This window comes from Gekko japonicus, unplaced genomic scaffold (assembly GCF_001447785.1).
Source record: "Gekko japonicus isolate JY-2015 unplaced genomic scaffold, Gekko_japonicus_V1.1 scaffold103, whole genome shotgun sequence".
Lineage (NCBI taxonomy): Eukaryota > Metazoa > Chordata > Lepidosauria > Squamata > Gekkonidae > Gekko > Gekko japonicus.
Window position 1 is genome coordinate 1533086 of NW_015160210.1, and position 14660 is coordinate 1547745.

The 14660-nt window shown below is 49.3% G+C and overlaps 1 protein-coding gene across 1 annotated transcript in view; it reads right to left on the reverse strand.

The window, feature by feature from the left end:
* Window positions 1-2171: 2171 nt before the first annotated feature.
* Window positions 2172-14660, reverse strand: part of GID4 (GID complex subunit 4 homolog) — a gene marked incomplete at its 5' end in the record, with an annotated part of 15270 nt that continues 2781 nt past the window's right edge. Inside the window, 5 exons of the mRNA XM_015409256.1 lie at window positions 2172-2254; window positions 3901-4031; window positions 5289-5390; window positions 6542-6649; window positions 7778-7837. Coding sequence (XP_015264742.1) covers window positions 2191-2254; window positions 3901-4031; window positions 5289-5390; window positions 6542-6649; window positions 7778-7837 — 465 coding nt within the window. The remainder of the gene's footprint in view (window positions 2255-3900; window positions 4032-5288; window positions 5391-6541; window positions 6650-7777; window positions 7838-14660) is intronic.

Below are 14660 nucleotides of genomic sequence, written 5' to 3' on the forward strand. Positions count from 1 at the left end.
GTTGCAGCCCCGCCCCCCCCCCCCCCCCATGTAGTGAATTCCAAACTCTACTTTCAATAAAAGCGCCTCCGAGACCCTCACGGTTCCCTTCATCGGCAATTCAGCCCCGTGACACTGAATATATCGTCCCCCTCCCCCATGCAAGCTTGAATAAGAAAGCAGCAATTCACGACGGGGGCTTTCCTTATTTTAGGCTGCAAGTAATTTTTTTTTTAAAAAACCCCACAACCATGTTTCAAAGGTTCAACGGCCTCAGGGGGCCCAGACGCCTAGTTTGGGGCACAACCGCGTATGAGTCTCTTCTTCCGCCCCCAAGCAATTCAAGTTGCACGGCGAGAAAGAGACTTTGCAGCCTGTCCAAATCACGGACCTTTCCCCAATTCTTGTAATTAATTCTGGAGCGATTAAAAAGTAATAGAGCCACCCCCTTCCCAAGATACACCCTTATTCCGTTATCTTTTGGATTCTTCTGATGTGTTAAAAGACTTCACCCATGTGCTTTGGAGCACCTCTGTGGACCGTGACCTCTGCGAGCGAGCTTGAAGAAACTGAATCCACTCCCGGACCCACTGCCCGCACATTTCCCATGCTCCCTCGGAACTGCAGCACATGCACTGCCCCCAGTCTCGGCTACCCTGTCTACCGCCCAACCGTGCTGAATAAGGACACCGCTGCCCAAGGTTGGCGCGGCCCCTGTGTGCGGTAGTCAGAACCCTCGGCTGCCGGTTCTTCTGACACCAGCCGATGCCTCGCTGGTCTTGCTTTAAGCTACCTTGGAATCTGGTGTGTGTGTGTAGGGGGGAAAGCACTATATCTGCAAGGATGAGTTTTCCCCAGACAGGTCTGGTACTCGGCTGAAGCAAGAAGGACCACTGTTGCCCCCCCCCCCCGAGACAAAATCAGACCAAAGCCGGCCCAGAGGCAGAACAAGCCTCATGAGGACAGCCTTAACAAACAGGACAGATTTTTTTGACACCCCCCTCCATCCCCAAAAAACACACCAAATTTGGCACACGAGTCTCACATTACTGAACGTCAAAGTCCTAGCAGAGCAGTTTTTTTATTTTTGGAGGAGAAAAGTTCTTTGTCTGATGAGAATAGAGCGAATCCCGCTTTAAAAAAACCTCAAACACGCAGCATGGAAGGTCGGAGCCACGGGCTGACAGGTCGGTTTACACCCTGTTGTAAGTAAGATGCTTGCTGGGGAGGGCGGGCGGGCGAGCGAAGGCGGCGGTCCGACGTTGCGGGATCGTTACACGGAGCTCGGCCTCTCAACATGAACATTCACGGCCCCCTCTCCCAAAAACCAGTAAAGACAACTTGCGCACTTGCTGTAGCCTCCTTGCAGTGGTATCGGGAACACATTTGCACACACGCTGTATCCTCCTTGCAATCTGCAAAGGGACAATTTGCACACTGGCTGCAGCCTCCTTGCAATTTGCAAGGGACAATTTGCGCGACTTGCTGCAGCCTCCTTGCAGTGGTATTGGGAAAACGGGCCATAAAAAAAAAAGGAGTTCTCTCTCTCTCTCTGGATGTCTCTCAAGTTTTCCCTCCTGAGCTCTCTGACTATGCATGAGCAGAATTCCCACTTCAACCGAGCACTTCCAGCACAGCGGCTCGGGCCGTCGGCAGCCGGCTCGCATTCCCCGGGAGATCTTGCCTTGTTGGCCGAGGGGAATGGGCGTTTCGCCAGGCCCTCCTCCTCCTCTGGCCGGTCGCTTCCTCACAGAGGCCGCGGCTCACAGCCTCGAGCCGTGCGAAGGCTGGGTCGCAAAGCCGGTGCCCTCCTCGGGCCGGAGCCTGACGAAAAGGACCTTGGTGACGTGTTCTCCTCTGCTCGAAAGTGAAATCCGGCTAAGGACGGCTGACTCCTTCCACCCAAACGGAGGGCCGGGGGACGGAGCGCGCTCCGTGATCGACGGGACTAGCCGCGCAGTTCAGGAAAAAGTGCACTGGGGGGAAAAAGGGGGAGCTTTTCAAAGCTGGGTGAAAAGTTTGCAGAGTTCGCCACGCGGCCGGAAGGAGCAGTCCGGCCCCAACATCCACATTCCCGCAGCAGTCTGGTTTCTTGGCCAGGGGGAGAGCCCGGAGCCTCCGGTGCCGACAGGGACGCAGCCGTTGTCTTTGCGGAGGACGCTCCCTCTCCCTGGCCCCTCTGGCCTTCTCTTGTGATCGCCGCCGTTGCCGTCACCGGAATTCGTAAATGGGCACGCTGTACTCGGGGACGTGGGTCAGGTTCAGGGATTGGTACCTGAGGGGTGGGAAAAGCCAAAGAAACATTTCAAGGGAGAGAGTCTGTCCCCTATTTCGCTTAACGTTGGACCGCTGACTTTATTTAAAACACCGATCAGCGGCCTTTGTCCCTTACTGAGCTCAAAGTGGCCAACGTTATAAATAAAACACATACAAAGCACATTAGAAGAGAAGAAAAGAAGGTCACACCAGCAGCTGTGTGTGGAAGAAGAATAGATTGGTCTTATACCTCGCCCTTCACTACCTGAAGGTGTCTCAGAGTGGCTTACAATCTCCTTCCCCTTCCCCTCCCCACAACAGACACCCTGTGAGGGAGGTGGGGCTGAGAGAGCTCTCCTGAGGACTGCTCTTGAAAGAGCAGCTCTGAGAGAACTTGTGACTGACCCCAGGTCATCCAGCAGCTGCAAGTGGAGGAGTGGAGAATCAAACCCGGTTCTCCCAGATTAGAGTCCGCGCACTTAACCACGACACCAAACTGGCTCTCTGAAGCCAAGAAGGTTGCTGTGAGTGAAAACTCTCTGAATAACATCCTGACCGTTTTTTGCTTCTTTCCTGGAAAGACCATCTGTTAGTAATATCCATTTGCTTTTGTATCCTAATGCCCAACTGGCTCTCAAAGGAGTCCCAAAGCAGCTTACGATCTCCTTTCCCTTCCCCTCCCCACAACAGACACCATGTGCTGTGAGCAATGCTCCCTCTAAGCCATGGAGGAGTCTTGTGAGCAAAAATTCTACTTTGTGAGCTACTGGCATTAAACGTGTGAGCAACTGCATCAATCAGTTGGCTCTGGAGCCCTCCTTCCTGAGCTAAGACAAAAATGTGTGAGCTGGAGGGTAAAAAACTGTGAGCTAGCTCACACTAACTCAGCTTAGAGGGAACAGTGGCTGTGAGGTAGGTGGGGCTGAGGGAGCTCTCTCGAAAACTGCCCTTGAGAGAACAGCTCCGAAAGAACTGGTGACTGACTCAAGGTCACACCAGCAGCCGCATGTGGAGGAGTGGGGAATCAAACCCAGTTCTCCCAGATTCGAGACCGCAGTCCTAAGCACTACACCAAACTGAATACCATAAAGCCAGAATTTAAGATCACAATTCAGGATTGCTTTACTCAAACGCAAGCCCAAATAAAACCATCTTCAGCTGCCTCCAGATCAATGTTCCCTCTAAGCTGTGGACTCTTGTGAGCAGAAATTCTACTTTGTGAGCTGCTGGCATTAGAGTTGTGAGCAAGCAATTTAGCCACTGCATAAATTAGTTTGCTCTGGAGCCCTCCTCCCTGGGCTAAGACAAAAATGTGTGAGCCGGAGGCTAAAAAACTGTGAGCTAGCTCACACTAACTCAGCTTAGAGGGAACACTGTTCCAGATTCCAGCCTCAACCCCCAGCCTTCTCTCTCCCCCTCCCTCTCTGAAGCCAAGAAGTTCAGTTCTATGGCCTTTTTCTTTTTCACGTCCGGGCAGATTTGCATGCACCAGTCGAGACAGAAACGCAGATCGTGTGCTTGGCCTTGGCCAAGAGCGGGAAGAGCTGTGATCCGGCTGGCGAGAGGAAGGTCGAAAAGATCGGTCAAGAGGAGCCAGACGGCTCACCTGCGGAGCGAGAAGAGAAACCTTCCTGCCGGGGGGAGACCGAAGTTGGAAATTCTTACCATTCTGAACTCCTGTGATAATAATAGCCCTCTATAGACGCAGCGGATTTCTGGAAGCAGATGTAATAAAATCCGGCGAAGGAAGCCCCGCTGATGTCTTTGATGGTGTGATCGGGAACCAGGAACTGCTCCTGTGCACACGGGGAAAAAAATTAGAAACAGGGTGCATACAAATACCTGTAATGTCTTAAATGAAGGATGATAAAAAGATATGGGCAGTTTGAACCTTCTAGAGATGAACTGTAGGCAAAAATATGATTAATGGGCTCCTTATCTAGAGGTTCTGTAACGATTCAATTTTTTCTTCTTTTTAATTTGCTTTTCTTGGCAGTGTTAGTGAGGGAGATGAGATTGCGGGGAAAATAAAAACTACTATGTTTAGGCCTGTAAGCTAACCGTGTCAAAATGTGAAAGAAGATTCAAAGGGACTAGAATGCTAACATGGAAGAAATATATACTTCAACTAGAAATGTCAATTACTCAGATATATCTGTTCCTTTCCATCTTTATTTTTTCTCTTTTATAGAAAATAGATAAATATTAGTATATTAGTATATTGTAGATAAAATGAAATATAGCAGATATGATATAGCTAAATTAGGTATCGGGAATAGAATTTTGGTTTAAAGGTATATGTGATGAAATATAACCAAAGGAAGGGGGGAAATGGTAATCTGTATATAAAAATGTTGTGAGCGAGATCTTTGGCTAGATATGTTAAAATGCACTGCTCTTTCTTTTTTTTTCTTTTCTGTAATATCGATTTTAAAAAAAAGAAAAAAGAAAAAAATAGAAATAGGGTGCATAAGAATGTACGGCGCTAAATGAGCACAGAGTGTGTGCGCGAGGTGGCCTCGTGCGCCCCCTCGGAGGAAGGGGTGTCTGGTAGTACCGCGAGCCTCTCTGGGTCAAAGAGGACAGGAGAGTGACGGTGCTCTAACAGAGGCTCTCTTGAAGTCTTTGAAGGGCCGTCCCTAAGAGGAGGGTGGAGAGCCATGCTCCCTCTAAGCCGTGGAGTCTTGTGAGCAAAAATTCTACTTTGTGAGCTGCCGGCATTAAAGCTGGGAGCGAGCGATTTGGCTGCTGCATAAATGAGTTTGCTCTGGAGCCACATCCTTCCTGAGCGGAGACAAAAATGTGTGAGCCGGAGGCTAAAAAACGGTGAGCTAGCTCACACTAACTCAGCTCAGAGGGAACACTGGTGGAGAGGTGTTCCTGTGGGCAGCAGAGGAGAGGACTCGCAAGGATGGGTTTAAATTAAGGGCGGGAAGGTACCGGCTGGATCTTCGAAAATACTTTTTGACAGTCAAGTTGTGCAACAGTGGAATCGGCTGCCTGGGGAGGTGGTGAGCTCCCCCCCTCAATGGCAGTCTTGAAGCAGCCCTTACCTTCCACCTCATGAAGACAAAGTCATCGTTCTTCAGATCCTCATAATCGAAGTCATCCGAGTTAAATGTTTTTGCATACTGGTAAAAGGCCGGGAACTTTCCCTGGAAGAAGAAGAAGAAGAAGAGTTTGGATTTATACCTCGCCCTTCACGTGGATTCTCAGAGCGGCTTACAATCTCCGGGATTCCCCTTCCCCTCCCCACAACAGACACCCTGTGAGGTAGGTGGGGCTGAGAGAGCTCTTTCCAGAAATGTCCTTGAGAGAACAGCTGGCTTTCTCTACTGTGGCTCCTGCCTTGCGGAACGGCCTGCTCGAGGGGGTCAGGAATAGAGATGTAAAATCCCTGGAAATTTTGACGCTCGGAAAAAAACTGGAAATTTTCAGGAAAATTGAAAAAAGAATGCTACATTAGCACTTCTTTTTTTCGTTTCCAGACTGAAAGTCCTTCTGTTACTTTAGGAGCATAAAATATGACTATGGACATTTTTACTTGGCATGAAATCATCACAACTAGCATATTAAAAATAGAGTGTATCCAAACAGTTATTACAAACAGAATACCCACCCACATGCAAAAACAAAACTGAAACCTTTTTCTTTTCTTGTGACAACAGCGCCTCCTAAAGGAAGAAATGCATCTTGTTCTTGCATTGGAGAGTTCAGTTTGTAACCTAGGACTTGCTTGTCCTCAGTGCACAGAAATTAGATCGATCTGATACCATACATATTTTTTAGAAATGATTTGGAAAATATTTGAACACCTTGTCCTAAAATATTTTATTCATCATGTTAAAATAAAACGTTCCAATTTTTTTCTTTTCTTTTTTCAATTTTTCAGAAAAAAAACAAAAAAGGCTTCAGGAAAAAAACGGGGGGGGGGGGGGAAGGGTTTTTTCCAAATTTTTCCGTTTTTTTTCCGGGCCTTCACATCTCTAGTCAGGAAAACTCCTGCCTCTCTTGTATTTCCAGAAACTAGGCAAAAGGGACTATTCAAGGGGGCTTTTCTGCGCAGGTCATAAGTCTCACGCTACGCGAAACTGGTTTTACAAACTCGCTCGGATGACCGATTGGGACTTCTGACCAATAACTTCTGCGTTTAGCTTACTGTAAGCAGGGTCCTTGTATGTCAGTCTAGTACCACTTCATGTGTTGTATTAATACTTACGCTACGCTTCCGCTATTTCTGGTGGTCTCCCCATCCCCGGAGCCAGTGGAAAACGATAGTCCCGGAAAAGGGGGAACGACGACTCACCCAATGCTTACGGTCCACATCTTCGTCCGCGTCCCACTTCCGCGTTAAGAACGGGTGCTTTTTACTGATTATTTCCCCTTCAAAGAACGTTGTGAGGGTTGGATATTCCTGCGGGCGAGCAAAGTTGGAACGTCACTGTGATGAACTACGAAAAAACCCTCTGAGGGGAAGAAGTAGCAGAGGCTCACTCTGATTGGTGAGTCGCCTCCATGACAATGGAATGCATCCAGCAGGGGGCTGGGGGGGGGGGGAATGAGAGCTGACAGTTGGAAGGGTGGTTGGAGAGAGTCTTTTTGGGGAGAGAGGGAATCTAATGGAGGAGGGGGCCTTTTGAGTGGCTGCCTTTGGAGAGAAAACGCTCAGTCTGGGAGACAGTGGCAGGATGTCCCAGAGAGAGGGGCAGAGCCTGAAGGGATTGGCCAGAGTAACAGGTCAGACGCAGGTTGAAAAAAGAGACAGACATCCACTCACACAGGGACTAGTTGGGATTCAGAGCCTAATCAGGGGAACCCTGGGTTTATGGGTGGTATGAATTCACTTGTATCACAACTGCCTGCTTATTGTAAGGAACCTTCTGATAGGGTTTGTAATTTTTATTAGTTCTTCCTGAGTTTGGGAAAGCCTAAACACTGTTTATAGTGTTTGTAGCGGGCACTGGTTGGTTGCCAACTGTTTGCTGTCATAAAACCTTTTCCCCATTCCCCTGCCTTTCAGTAGAATAAATCTTTCCTCTTATTTCATTTTTAAACCCCGCTATTGGTGCCATTCTTTCATACCTGTCGGGAAAGGTTTGGGCTCCTGAGGCTCCCTTTACCTGAGAAGGGTTCCTCACAGTCACAAACACCGAAAATCCTGGCCAGGTAAAAGATGCCCTCTTTTGCACCCAGAGCCGCATACTCGATCCTGGGGCTCTGGGAGCCAGCTGACAGACATCCTTACAGTTCAATGACTTTTTTGAATTTATCATTACAAATTGTTTTTGGAAAAACTCCACCTGTGCATTTATTCCTGTGATTAACTTTACCTGTGAATTTCTACCTATCCATTGTGTCATAGGGAGATTTGTTCTGAGCACTATAGATGTCATATCTCTATAATTTACTATATCATTGATTTCTGGGCACATGCATTTTTTTCCTTGTCTACATACATTGCCGTGCCACTGCCGCTCATACCGTTTCTTTGGTACCCAGAGCAGCACGCTCGGTCCCCCGCGCCACGGGTCCCCGCACTTACCTCCGTAAGGCCTTTAATCTTCAAGTAGCCGCAGAGATAAGAGTTCTCCATGTCCACATGCTGGGGGGGAGGAAAAAAGGAAAGTCCTTTCGTGACCACACATGCCCTGGACGACTATCCCTAAAGGCCAGAGAGTGCGATGCTAAAAAATGAGGTTACCCTACCCACGTACGGCACACAAACGCCTTGAAGGAAGAATGGGACAGAAAATTAAGGTAGAAACAAACGAAAGATGGAGACGTTGGTGACCGTCAGGAGCCCGCCATCTTGTTTCCAACCGTGGCTAGCCAGAGGTCTCCTTGCGAGCAGGAGATGCAGCCGCAATCCCTACACCGCTTGCCCCGACTGCAAAGAGATGGTTCACTAAGGCCCCCGTCAAGCTACCGTGACAGAATAAGCTGCTGATAAAACCTTCTTGTGGATATATCTGTTCAGCTGCAAGGTCTTGGCTGGCGACACAGCTCCAAAGCACACGCCAAGCCCTTTAAGCAGAGCACGCCGTTCTGATCCCTCCGGCGCGGAGAAACTCTCCGGAGCCAAAGCACCAGGAAGCCTGCCAGCTAAATTAAGGTGACGCTGGGAAAAATATTAGTGGCTGCTAAGCAACGGCGGGCTGCTCTTTTAACATGCCGGCGCTGTGCCAGTCGGAGACCGTCCGCGTGCGTTTTACATTGTAGTAGAGGCGACGGGACACGGCGGCCAGTGGCTGCTAGTCGCATGCGACATTCTGGGCAGGGGAGATTTCCAGACCAGCCCTGATACACGGCAGCATCGTGTGCGCCTTGCTCCTTGCAAATTCCGAGTGACTTGATTCCGAGTGACTTGGAATTTTGTTTTCCAAAAGGGCAAGGATGGGGCAGGGGTTTCTGAAGCGGCTGCCGCCAAGCTGGGAAACTGACTCACTCGCCTGCCATGCAAGCAGCCACTCTGACCACATGCTTGCTGCTCGCCCAGAAGCGTCACCAAAACCCGATGGAGGAGGCGACATCCTCCAATCCCGCCCAGCCTGCAATTTTGGAGTCCCTCCCTGCCTCGGCCACCATGGGACCAGCTGGGGGTGTTTAGTTCTGGGTAGACTCCTTCCTTCATCCCTCTTTATCGTTTTCCCCGTCCTATGTAGTTTATTCAAAACATTTTTATGCCACCTTCACACCCAAATAGGGTTTCCCCGAGGCAGCAGACATCAAACAGTAAAACACCTCAGCTTAAAAACCCTTAAAGTATATATGCAACAATTCAATAAACAGAATTAAATGAAGGCTTATAAATGCATGTACAGGAGGCCAGTTACAGTTATGGCGGGTACATCAAACCAAACCAACAAACAAAAACCCCTCTTCATCAACGGGCAGAAGACAACAGTAAGAATCTAAGAAATGCACTGCAAGAGCAGCCCAATGGTCCATCCAGTCCAGCATCCTGTCTTGCACACAGGGGCCAGCCAGTTCCTCTGGAGGGCCAACGACAAGGCAGAGAGGCCGAGGCCTTCCCTTGAGAAGAAAATTAGAAGAGCCCTGCAGGATCAGACCAGTGGTCCATCTAGTCCAGCCTCCTGCCTCACAGAGGAGCCAACCAGTTCCTCTGGAGGGGCAGCAACTGGGTACAGAGGCCGAGGCCTTCCCCTGATAAGAAAACCAGAAGAGCCCTGATGGGTCAGACCAGTGAGGGTCCATCTAGTCCAGCATCCCATCTCTCACGGAGGCCAACCAGTTCCTCTGGAGGGCCAACCACAGGGCAGAGAGGCCGAGACCTTCCCCTAATAAGAACATCAGAAGAGCCCTGCGGGAATAGATGGATTGCTGCTCTGGGCTCTTGTTATGACTCATGAGTAGGGCATGGTAGAGACTGGCTTATGCTCATTCGGCCCTGGCAGCTGACTGCGAGACAGTGCAATACAGGTCTGATCCAGGAGCGCTCTTCTCAGGGGAAGACCTCAGCCTCTGTGCCCTGTTTTTGGCCCTCCAGAGGAACTGGTTGGCCTCTGTGTGATATGAGATGCTAGACTAGATGGACCCCCACTGGTCTGACCCAGCAGGGCTCTTCTGATGTTCTGATCAGGGGAAGGCCTCAGCCTCTCTGCCCTGTTGTTGGCCCTCCAGAGGAACTGGTTGGCCTCCGTGAGAGACGGGATGCTGGACTAGATGGACCCCCACTGGTCTGACCCAGCAGGGCTCTTCTGATGTTCTGATCAGGGGAAGGCCTCGGCCTCTCTGCCCTGTTGTTGGCCCTCCAGAGGAACTGGTTGGCCCCTGTGTGAGACAGGATGCTGGACTAGATGAATCACTGGTCTGGTCCAGCAGGACTTGTCTTATGACTCACAAGCAGGGCATGGAAGAGACTGGCTTGCCCTCACTTGGCCCTGACTGCAAGACAGTGCGCCCTGGGGCAGAGCATGCTGTGCCACAGTTGTTGCTACCACTTCTTCCCCCGCCCACCCCCAGCATTAAACACACCTGCCCTGGCAGTACAACCTGTGCCTTCCCAAAGCCTTCTATCTACATAACAAACAACTTGCTCCTTTACAGCCCATAGCCCAAAGAAGAATGTTGCAATGGTGTCCTGGTTAAGACCAGCAGACTCTAATCTGGAGAGCCGGGTTTGATTCCCCGCTCCTCCTCCACATGAAGTCTGCTGGGTGACCTTGGGCCGGTCACAGTTCTCTCTCTCAGAACTCTCTCAGCCCCACCTGCCTCGCAAGGTGCCTGTTGTGGGGAGAGGAAGGGAAGCCGATTTTAAGCCACTTTGAGACCCATTGAGGTTGAGAAAAGCTGGCTATAAAAACCGACTCTTCTTCTCCTTCTCAAGTGAAATCTGAAAGAAGCAGAGTTTATTTATTTATTTATTTTCATTGCATTTATACCCCGCCTTTCCCACGAACGGGCTCAGGGCAGCTGAAGAAGAATGAAGCAGCATTGAGCCAAAGTAAGTATCAACAAGCAGGAATTCAACAGGGAATGCGGTGTCTCCCTCCAGTAGATAAATAAATCAACACGGAAAAATTCAGCCAACCAACTAACCCTCTCCGGACATATACAGCTTTACATGTGAAGCAAGAAAGACGCTTATGACTCTAACTGGCGGGGGAACCGGCCAGGGTAGCAGGGAGAAAAATGGTGGCGCGGTGAAGGTGGAAAAACCAGGGTAGAAGGGAGGGAAATAGGAGTGTAACACAGGTGGAGATACGCGAGAAAAGAGCAGCGACCGTGAGACAGACATCAGAGCAAGGGTGCCGTGCTTCACGGAGATCCAGGTCTGTGAGAAAGGCTTGAGAGTATATTAAGGGTAGGAAGCATTGAAAAGGGTTACAGCAGAGGCCAGAATGCCAATCCCAGTGTGGTGGAAGCGGACAGGGACGCCTCCATGACAGGCGGGTCAAGCTTCAGGAAGCCATTTGGGGGAAAGAAAGAAGAGAGAGGAGAGGTTGGATTTATACCCCGCCCTTCACTAACCGAAAGAGTCTCAGAGCGGCTTACAAACTCCTTTCCCTTCCCCTCCCCACAACAGACACCCTGTGAGGTAGGTGGGGCTGAGAGAGCTCTGACAGAGACAGAAACTGCCCGTTTTCAAGAACAGCACTGACAGAACTATGGCTAGCCCAAGGTCATCCAGCAGGTGCAAGTGGAGGAGTGGGGAAAGGCACAACCTGGGATGAAAGCGAGATCTGGAAAACGTCACGAGGGGGTACCAGAAGCAGGGTAGATGGAAGGCGATGGAAATTATGTAGGGAAGAGGCGGCAGATGGGGGCAGATGGGTGGGGAAAGGTTAAGAGAACGGCACTTTGGGTCCAAAGGAAGGGACAGAGGGATATCCATGATGAGTTGCGGAACTGGATTATGTACACCCAGAATTTATACGCTCTGTAGGAAGGGAGGAAGATCAGACTGAAGATAGCGAGTGGAAAACAGGAGTGTTATCTTCAGTAGAATCTGGGATGGGGAAAACCACCAGGATAATATCTGGGGCGGAAACAGGAAGTCTACAGGGCAGGAGTGACAAAATCTGGAGCGAAAGGGGGGGGGGGACAGGAGAGTATTCTCAGATGTGGGGCAAGGGGGGGGGGAAACCAAATAACCAGTGTTCCCTCTAAGCTGAGTCAGTGTGAGCAAGCTCAGTTTTTTAGCTTCCAGCTCACACATTTTTGTCTCAGCTCGGGAAGGAGGGTTCCAGAGCAAACTCATTTAGGTAGCAGCTGAATCGCTCGCTCACAACTTTAATGGCAGGAGCTCACAAAGTAAAAGTTTTGCTCACAAGAATCCACAGCTTAGAGCAGGGGTGTCAAACATGCGGCCCGGGGGCCGGATCAGGCTCCCGGAGGGCTTCCATCAGGCCCGCAGTGGAACTGGCCATCTCCTGCTTCCAGTTCTGCTGCTGCATCATAGCTTGCTTCGCCAGACTCTCTCAGTCGCTCAGCCATTTCATGTTCTAACCTGGGTCCTAGACTCAGAACTCTGAGCATGCGATTTCTGTGGTAAATGTTGATAAATCAAAAGTAGGTTTGCAGCTTACAGAGCTAATGTTTTAAGCATGTTTTTTATTTTAAGTTTAAAAAATCTTTGTGCTTGTCTGCGTCCTTTATAAAGTTTATATCTTCGCTACCTGGCATTACATTTTATGACACACATGGCCCAGCCCAACAAAGTCTGAGTTATGTCAGATCACCAAAGTGCCGGCCCTCATAACAAATGAGTTCGACAGCCCAGGCTTAGAGGGAGCATTGCTGATAACCCTTTTTCACATTCCCCTGAGAACTGCCTGTAGCAGGATCAGGGACCTCTCCAGACAGATGCAGGCTACGTACACACAGCTTAAAGGGCCCACAGGAAAGGACATCAGATCCAGGGCTGAGAGGGGAAGAGAACTAGAGTGGAAATGGGGGCGCATCGGAGATAGGTCAACGGAATGCGGAGCAACCAGGCAGAGGTTACCAGAAAGATGCAGCCCTGAATATACACTCTCATGCATCAGAAACAGGGGCAGCGAGAGGAGGAAAAGACAACTGAAGCAATATCTGGAGCAGGGATATATCCAGCACAGGACACAGAACAGACATGCACATGCAATGTAGACTCTACATCTGGGGTGTCAAACATGCGGCCCAGGGGCCGGATCAGGCCCTCGGAGGGCTGCAATCCGGCCCACAAGGCCCTGGCTGTTTCCTGCTCCCTTTTCCAGTTCTGCTGCTGCTACATCACAGCTTACTTTACCAGCCTCTCAGTTGCACAGGAGAGACAGATAGGCAAGCCTCTCCTGTACAAGGTTTGCAGCTTACAGGTACACACCTGAAAAGCATACTCACGATTGCGACAGCACAGACAGTTGGATGCAACAATTCAGAGCAAGAGGTGTCAGTTATCAGACACTGTTAAATAGACAAAATATCGCAAGAGTGCTAGTGTTTTAAGCAGGTTTTATTTAAAGTTTTTTTAAAAAAAATTTAATTGTGTTTGTCTGTGTCCTTTATAAAGTTTACATCTCCAATAGCTGGCATTACATTTCATGACACGCATGCCCCGCCCCCAAAAGGTCTCATTTATGTCAGATCCGGCCCTCATTACAAATGAGTTTGACACCCCTGCTCTACATATTCATGAATCTTTCTGCATACACACACACATATTTATATATGCAACCACCTGCATATTAATGACCTTGCAGAGAACAGCACAGCATCCAGGGCAGGGGGGGGAAGAAGAAGGGTGGGAAACGGGGGTTAATTTTGGGGAGGGGGCAGTGGGGCATTGCCAGGGGATGAGTGTGTGTGTGCATGTGTGAGGCTCTCATATATCCATATATACTGTATTCACACGTGCACGCATATAACTGTCTATCCAGAGAGATACACAAAGCTTTACCTTTGGCCGTTTTCAACAAATCACTACTACCGACGTATATAATAAGGGCTGAAATCACACACAGGCCCGCACATCTACAGGTAGATAGTTTAAAAGGGTAGCCACACTGGCCTGCCGTGGAACAGCTCGAACCAAGTCCAGCGGCACCTTAGAGACCGACAAGAAGTTTCAAGGTATGAGCTTTTGAGTCAAAGTTAAAGAAATGGAAAACCTTGTTTGCCTCTAAGATGCTTTAATAGAGGAAGAAGGAAGAAGAGTTGGATTTATACCCTGCCCTTCGTTCGAGTGGCTCACAATCTCCTTTCCCTTCCCCTCCCCACAACAGACACCCTGTGAGGTAGGTGGGGCTGAGAGAGCTCTTTTGAGGACTGCTCTTGAGGGAACAGCTCTGACAGAACTTGTGACTGACCTAAGGCCACCCAGCTGGCTGCATGTGCAGGAGTGGGAATCAAACCTGCTTCTCCAGATCAGAGTCCGCTGCTCTGAACCACTACAGCACATGTACATACATCTATGTATACACACATCTATATATACATACATATGCAGCATAATTCAAACGAGACGAGGCCATTTCTGTCTTCTTCTATATTAGTTGGAATTTGCTTGGCTATCTGTCCCATAAGCCTCTGCTCTTTTGCTGGCAGCCTAGGCGTAAAAACTAAAGCCTTGCCCTGCAGATGTACCTTAGCCCGAATTCATATTTGACATTCCCCGTGCCAGGCGCCAAAGCTTAAACATACATACATTAGTTGTACCATATCTGCCTAGGTCTTTTTGACATTGTGGCTAATAAAATACATCTGGGCAAAAGTTCACACTAGCAATTTAAGATGGGCTGGTGCTTGTCAAGTTTGGTACATTCTCGACTGACACCTCCACACACACACAGACTACCTCTGAATGTCTCTTGCCTTGAAAACCCCACGGGGTTGCCATAATGAAGGCACATTCTACTACCACATACATTTATAAGCGCACGCACACACACACACGTGTGTGTGTGTATATATATATATATATATATATA